The sequence below is a fragment of the Pteropus medius genome, unplaced genomic scaffold (genome assembly GCF_902729225.1).
Source record: "Pteropus medius unplaced genomic scaffold, Ma_sr-lr_union100, whole genome shotgun sequence".
In the NCBI taxonomy this organism is placed as follows: domain Eukaryota; kingdom Metazoa; phylum Chordata; class Mammalia; order Chiroptera; family Pteropodidae; genus Pteropus; species Pteropus medius.
The window spans coordinates 922,763-930,480 of NW_024349798.1; the positions used below are offsets into that span (position 1 = coordinate 922,763).

Genomic DNA, 7,718 nt, shown 5'->3' on the forward strand with positions numbered 1-7,718 from the left:
AGTGGATATCTGTTACTCACAATCCAAAACCAGGACTAAAATTGCTCTGCTTGAATTCTTACAATAGCTTGTCCCTGCTGAACCCACCTGTTGAGTTCTACACACCAACTTGAAAAAGCCAGTGCATAGAGAACAACTGATGAATGGGCTTTCTCCTGCAAAAGGGAACTCACGCAACATAGTTGATGGCACCAAAGGTGTTGGTCAACTGGCACATGTGTTTTACTTTGGCCAGCAGAACATCGGGGTTCTTCAGTTTAACGTAATCCAAGAAATTAAATTCTGTTTTGAAGGTCGTGGAAAACTGAACGGCAGCAAACTAGAAAAAGAAGGAAGAAACGAAATGTTACTTATCTTTTCTCACTTGTCTGTTCCAATCTCTACTTTTTATCTAGGGCCTGGGAAACCCACCTCCACATCCTGGCCTCAAAACATTCCTTTATTCCTTTTTTTTTTTTTAACGCCTACAGGCACCCGGTCTTCCTAGGTGGTCTCCCATCCAAGTACTAACCAGGCCTGACCCTACTTAGCTTCCGAGATCAGACAGGATCGGGCTTGTTCAGGGTGGCATGGCCGTAGTCATGTTTATTTTCTTTTGAAAATAAACAAACACAGAAATAAATTTAAATAAGCCTCTGATCCCTTGTGTAGTGCTGTCTGCTAAGCTCCTGCTCTCTGGGTCTGCCTACCTCCCCAAAAGGGTTGGCTCCCAGTAGCCATACTTCTGCTGCGTGACCCTGCTAAATAGGATACTGTTGGCTGGGCCAAAGACAGTCACTTGACTGAGGCTAGACCAGTCAGAATTTCTTCTCTGAGAATCTGGAATTTACAATGGGAAGAATTGGTTGAGAGGAAGATTAAAAAAACAAATGAACAAAAAAAACCCTCCTGAAGCTTTGACATATAAACTTAGGAGGTTTGCACAAGTCCATGTGACCCAAAGAAGGTGAGGGAGCCATTCTAGAGAGAGAGGGGAAGCAAAAGCCAAAAAGAAACAAATAAGAACCAGAGAAAATCCTGAAAATTTTCTATTCCCTGGTTCTTGCCCCTCCCAGAGTTCCAGCTACAGCCATGCCCTTAGGTTCTAGAGACATCTTAGACTAACTTGTCCTTTTATGCCTCAAGCTACTTTGGGCGGGCATCTATTGCTTACAACCAGGAATCCTAACTAATATATTTACCTGGTAGGAAGAATTGCTAAGTTTCTTCATCACATCCTTCATGAAGTCCAGAATTTTCTGAAATTCATCTTGCTGCAAGCTCATTGAACCATCGAACAAAAATACCAGGTCTACATTGCCCTTTAGACATTCTGCAGAGGCCAGACACAAAGGGACTTGGTAAAGTCTCTAATGGTTGGCCTGCCCATGCTGGTTCCCATGTATGAGCAGCCACTTGAAGGTATTTTTGCCCACTGGATCCCCAGTTCCTTACCCTGATAACCAGGGCGCCCTTGCAGCACAGGACCCCTCAGATCCTGGTGGAAGAGGTAGCACAGACCACTTAGATAGATATTCTGGTCACATGTCCGAGACAGCCCAGGGTCACAGGCCTGAAGGAAGCAAGTATAAAAGGGTTGCAGCTTCCTCTTGCTGGGTGTCTTTTGGGCATCATCAGCCAAGAACAAAAACCTTCAGAGTTATCTCCTGACCTCACTCCCTACATCCAACTGGTTACCAAGCAAGCCCAGGTAATTCTGTCTCCAGGTCTCTTATACCAATCTCTCCATCCCTACTGCCAATGCTCTATGCCAATGGATGCTTACTGCCTAGAGGATAAAATCTAAACTCCTTAGTTTGGCATTCATGATGTTTATAGTTGGGCACTATCCTCCATTTCCAAGCCCACCACTTTCCATTCCCAATCAAACATTCTGTGTTTAAGCCAAATCAAATTACTCACTATTCCCAGAATATACAATGGTGTTTCTTTCATTTAGGACTATCTTTCCTGCTAGACTGCAATTTCTTGAAAGTTGGGGCTCATGTCATAGTCATTTTTGTATCTCATTACCCTTTCTCCATCAGAATCTAGCACAACACCTGGCATGTAATACTAGCTAAGTAAACAAGTTATAATTAAATACTGGATCAATATTTCACTCAGTCTTCTATTTCTCACCTAACTGTATCAGAAGGTTGCTGCTGGGATAAATTATAAAGAGCAATGGACTTGGAATCAAATAAGAATTTGATTTAAATCCTGGCTCTATCTCTTTAAAACCATGTGACCTTGGCCAAGTCTCTTAACCCCTTTGGTCCTGTTTCCTCATGTGAAAAATGTATATTCTGATCCTTAATTCACCTGAGTGTCTTGAGGGTTAAAAGAGACAAAGCAGTGTTTCCTAAACTTTAGGCATTTAGGCATAAACTTTGTGTACGACCTCACAATATCTGCCATGTGGGTATATCATCCACACTATTTTTCACTTAATAATTTATTTACTTTAAATTTACTTTTAAAAAACTTTAGCCTCATCCTAAACAATGAGATCCAAGAAATTATGAATTTGATGTGCTTCTTGTGTATTTTTTCTAATAATCCATTAAATAAATATGTAACTATTAAAACATTAATTAGTTTGTGTACCACCAAAAGTCATCTTGTATGTCAGTTGCTACAGATATTTAATATTTGGGGAAACAACTGAGGTAAGTAAGGTCTTGAAAATAGCTGGCTCAGTTTGTTCTCAGTAATAAACAATGATTGGATCTGAATCTCTCTGATGCCTTTAATCTTCTATAGGATCTTTAATCCATTTTTTTTTCTTCTTTTCATTCTCTCTTTCCTAGCTTTGAGCTTCACACTATGCAAAATTCTTACCAAAAGGCTTCCACTTGCAGGGTCTGTTGCCAAGGTCATTCCCAAGTACTTAGAGGTGTAGTTTGAACCTGTAGGTACCATAAGATTTGTCTAGAGGACTTTAGGCAATCTAGGTGTGGGGGCTATCCTTGATTTCCCAGAGACAGTATTCTTCCCAGCTCCCTCACCAGTTACTCACCACTCAAGCTCACTGGCAGGCAGTGTCCAGTGCCTGGCTGGCACTGGTAGAGATTTCCCATGCTGCTCCCCTCACCCGGAGCTCCCACGACAACCCTGATGAGAAATCTCACTTGTGAGTGGGAGTTGCCCAGGTCTTTACCCACCCACTCCTACCTATTAAGGGTGTTTCAATCCCCATCAGGTATCTCAGAGCAATGCAGCCATTATCCTTCAGGTCCCCACCTGTTTCTTCCCTATTGATTTCCAGATAAATAGTCCAATAAGCCAGAATTCTAGAAACTGAGGCCCAGATAACATGCCAGAATGTTACAAGTTCATTCAATCAGTCATCAGTTCAAAAGGTATTGTTATTATGTGTAGGCTGGAGTATGTAGTGGGGATCAAGGGGGAAGAGACAAAATTCCTGCCTTAAAGGAGGAGCTCACTGTCCAGTCAGGGAAAGACTCAGGAGCTTAGGAAGTGCTGCCAAGTGTTTTTGGGTTGTGATATTGTTTCACTTTCTATTAGGCACTTATGTGGCGCTTTAATGGGTGGATGGTTCTTATCCTACTATCTGATGGCCTTGCTCTTTTTTCGGAGAAACCCCACCATTGACTCCTCGCAACCTGTGGGTTGCACTGACTGGCCAGCCTCAGGGCTGGCGTGTGGGCACCTCGTCCAGGGCTCTGCAGGGCAGGGAGGACCTGAGGCATCAGCTTACTCATTTCCAACTTGCAGGACGCGATACCCAAAATGTCTCCCAGCGTGTGGGAAGGACAAGCTCTGCACATGACACACGTCCAGGTTGTAGCCAGAGGCTGGGGCTGAGGGAGACAAAGGGCAAGTCAGCTGCTTCTCACCCAGCAAGCGCCCCGAGCCGTGAGCGCTGATAGGCCACCACCCACATGCCCCAAGGAGGGGAGCCGACCCCCAAAGACCCAGCTGCCCACACCCGAGGCAAGTTGTAATCTGCCTCCCTGGACTTCCCCTTGAGGGCCTTGACTCAGGGAAATATGGAAGCAGCGACTCCCTCGTACCCAGAGCTCTGGCAGCCCCAGGGCCTGGAAAGGACACAACTTCCTGTTTGTCCTCTCGGCAAAGAAGGAAGGATGAGAAGGTGGAGGCCCTTAAGAGAGGAGCAGATGGGAGGGACCCCTTGAAAAGATGGGGCTGCCCCAAGGCGGGGTGTATCTCCCACATACCCACTTCTCCCCTGGACCTGGGGCTCAGGCACCCTGAGAACTCAAATAATTAGCCTCAGGCTTTTCCCATGGGCTAAGTTTCAAGATCACCTGATCCCTGTGAAGCTGCCTCCTTACTCATCTAATGGTCCCGTACTCCCCACCTCACATGGACCAGTCTTTTTCCTAACCATTAGATCTCAGACTCCCCCACCTCAGGCAGCCTAGGCATCATCTACAAGCCCAAACTGTCCTATCTGGCCTTGCTCTCCTTCCAGGCATCATGCTACCTGCACAGAATCCTAGGATGTCCGAGATGAGGCCCCACCACTTGTTCAGATGAAGAGACTGAGGCCCAGAAAAGGGAAAGGACTTGCCTAAGATGGCATAGAGTAGTAGCACCATGGGTAGGACCAGACCCAGCCCAGCTCTAGGTCTCTATTAACCATCTGCCTTTTTTAGGGTCCTACTCCCCCAAATCTCACTGTTGCCATCTTTGCCTGCCTTCTGTCTTTTCCTCCATACCTTGCCTATACTTTGGACTCTTTCTTTCTTGGACCCCCTTCTCCCTCTGGGGTTCCTGGGCCCCACATTACCTAAGGCCAGTCCCACCCTTAGAGCAGCTCCTCCTTTACTCTTGTTTCATTAAGCCTTGCTGTTTTTCTGTTCACAGACACGTGTCCCCTGCCTCCCCACCTCCTTTGCCTACCAAAGAGAAAAGGCCCAGACAGCAGCAGCCTCATTAAGATGTTGCAGGAGTTCATCTTTCAAGCAGCTGGCAGGACCTGACCCAGGCTTAGTCTCAGAAGACCCTTGGGATTTGCTGGCAACCTGGACAGGGTGAAAGACGGAAATGATTATGCCTCTGGGGCTCTTGCACTGTGACTTTTCTCACAGAGGCACCAGACTGATGACACTGGGTGGGGGTGAAGGAAGGTTTTGCCTATAGGGGTTGTAAAACCGCAGGGGTTCAGAGAGGAAGTATAAGCAGTTTAGAGATTTCCTGTGCCTGCTTGCATTTTCACATCATCCTGGAGCAGACAGCAGAGTAACTGGATGACTTCCTCTTTTGCCCAAGAGCTGCTTGCTGTGTGTTAGTCCTTCACCAGCACACGAACTTCAGACTCTTTTAAGCTTGGTAGAGGACTGATCTAAAAATTTGTGGTACAACAATGATGGGATAGCTTTCTCTTAACATTGAAAGATGCCTATGATATGCCATTAAAGAAAAAGAGCAAGTTAGAGAACAATGAATTTACAAACTCATTTCGATTCTAAAAAAGAAAATATAATACCCATTGAATGAGAGAAAATATTTGTAAATCATATATCTGAAATGGAACTTGTATCCAGAGTATATCAAGAATTCTTGTAACTCAACAGTAAAAAGACATCTCGATTTTTTAACTAGGCAAAGAATTTATGTAGATATTTCTCCAAAGATGATATGTAAATGGCCACCAAGCACATGGAAAGATTCTCAGCATCATTAGTCATTAGAGAAATGGAAATCAAAACCCAAATAAGATACCACTTCACACTCATGAAGATGGCTAGAATAAAAAAGGAAAAAAGAAAGAAAATAACAAGTGCAGGTGAGAACGCGGCGAAGTCGAACCCCTTTGCCATGGAGATGTAAAACGGTGCAGCTGCTGTAGAAAACAGTTTGGCAGTTTCTCAAAAAAGTTGAAGAGTTACCATATCACCCACCAATTTCTAGGTATAGACCCAAAAGAATTGAAAACACAGTTATAGAAAGTTTATACATAAATGCTCATGGCAGCATTATTCATATTAGCTCCAAACTGGAAACAACAGAAATATCTATGTGAATGGATAAACAAAATGTGATAAATCCATTCAATGGAATATGATTTAGCGATAAAAAGGAATGAAGCGTGACTAGAGTAAAAGAAGGTTTTTGAATTTGGAACTTGACATATTCCATTAAATTGATTTCACAAAGTCCCTTTATTCATAGATTAATTGGTTGGTTTTGATTTTTTTCTTCTTGAACCATAAGACAAAGTTCTTAATGTATCATAAACATTAAATTTTGATAGGTTTCTGCTGGTCTATTAAATAAAGCATTTGTAATCCTAAAAAAAAAAAAAAAAGGAATGAAATACTGGTCTATGTTAAAACATGGATAAACCTTGAAAACATTATGCTAAGTTAAAGAATCAGGCATCAAATGTCATATATTTTATGACTCCATTTAAGTGAAATGTCCAGAAAAGGCAAATCTATAGAAACAGAAAGTAGGTTGGGGGTTGTTAGGATTGGTGAGTGTAGGAGTGAGGATTGACTGCTAATGCATGTAGGGGTTTTTTTGGGAGGTGAAGAAATGCTCTGGAGTTAGTTAGTGGTGGTGGTTGCACAACTTTGTGAATATATTTAAAACCACTAAATTGTACACTTTAAATTTGTGATTTTTATGGTATGTGAATTACGTTTCGAAATATAAAAGTTAAAAATAGAAGTTGAAATTATGTGTGTATGTATGTGTGTGAGTGTAAAAAAAATCCAAAATGACACATGACCAAATTCCAAACAGAATAAGGTTTATACATTTCTGTATATGCAAAATCAAGATCAAGCTCGTTGGCATGGCTTTCAAGAGCCTCACTGCCTCTCCATACTTCATGTTCTAACTGACCAAATGTTTCATCAGTGTTCAAATAGACCAAGTATCTACAGAGGAGTGTATGAAACTTGAAGCGCTGGCCATACTGGTAGTCCCTTCTGAGGAACGCAGCTTCAGCAGGTGCTTTCTGTATGATGATATCTTGGCTGCATCAAATTAACAGTAGGAAACTGATCCTGTCGGTGACGTGATGGCTAACTGGACATGAAATCAATGCCCAGGACAAAGTTAGCCATCGATAGACTGAACACAACAGATGCCAGCTCTCTTCAGGATGACTTGTTCTCTCTACTTGTTATGGATTGTTCCATACAGGATCATAAAAATGGACTCAAACATATCAGCTCACAGATAAATGGCAAATGAGATCCTAGACTGGGAAGTTCTAGAGTACACAGAATCTGTGCATCTTCAGGCAGATGCCAGTGGCCTGGGTGCCTCAAGTCTTCAGCATCCTTTTTAAGGAAAAAATTATTTTAATTATGTCATCTTTTTCTATAGATTCGTCTGAAAACAATATGAGATCATTTTCTCTTGCTCTACTCAAGAGAGTAAATGGAGTTTGTGTCCAGCCAATCCTCATCTTTATCACTGCTCATTCCATGGTCAAGACACCAATATCTTGTGCCAGGATTTTGTGGCAGTCCTCTAACTAGTCTAACTGCAGTTTTACCCTCCTACAGTCTATATTCTTCGTACAGCAGCCAGAGGGATCCTTTAAAAACGTCAGATCGTGTTACTTTCTTACTCAAAACCCTCCATTGGATCCCAATTTCACTCAAAATACAAACCAAAGTTCTCACTGTGCCTCATAAAGCCTTAACCTTTCAGATATCTCATGATCTCTCTGACCTCATCCCCCTCTATCTAGCTCACTCCTTTCCACCCACACTCTTTGATCATTCTAG

At 42.8% G+C, this 7,718-nt stretch overlaps 1 protein-coding gene and 1 pseudogene across 2 annotated transcripts in view; both read right to left on the reverse strand.

Moving 5' to 3' along the window:
- The window catches only part of ITGAL (integrin subunit alpha L), a 35,549-nt gene extending 30,483 nt beyond the window's left edge, over positions 1 to 5,066 (reverse strand). For both annotated transcript variants that reach the window (XM_039884506.1, XM_039884505.1), the window contains exons 1-7: positions 4,873 to 5,066; positions 3,704 to 3,806; positions 3,002 to 3,096; positions 2,824 to 2,891; positions 1,435 to 1,552; positions 1,182 to 1,312; positions 174 to 319 (exon numbers count right to left, since the gene is read on the reverse strand). In XM_039884506.1, coding sequence (XP_039740440.1) covers positions 174 to 319; positions 1,182 to 1,312; positions 1,435 to 1,552; positions 2,824 to 2,891; positions 3,002 to 3,096; positions 3,704 to 3,806; positions 4,873 to 4,927 — 716 coding nt within the window. In that variant the 5' untranslated portion in view covers positions 4,928 to 5,066. The remainder of the gene's footprint in view (positions 1 to 173; positions 320 to 1,181; positions 1,313 to 1,434; positions 1,553 to 2,823; positions 2,892 to 3,001; positions 3,097 to 3,703; positions 3,807 to 4,872) is intronic.
- LOC120620613 (uncharacterized) lies at positions 462 to 581 on the reverse strand (annotated as a pseudogene).
- Positions 5,067 to 7,718: the final 2,652 nt, after the last annotated feature.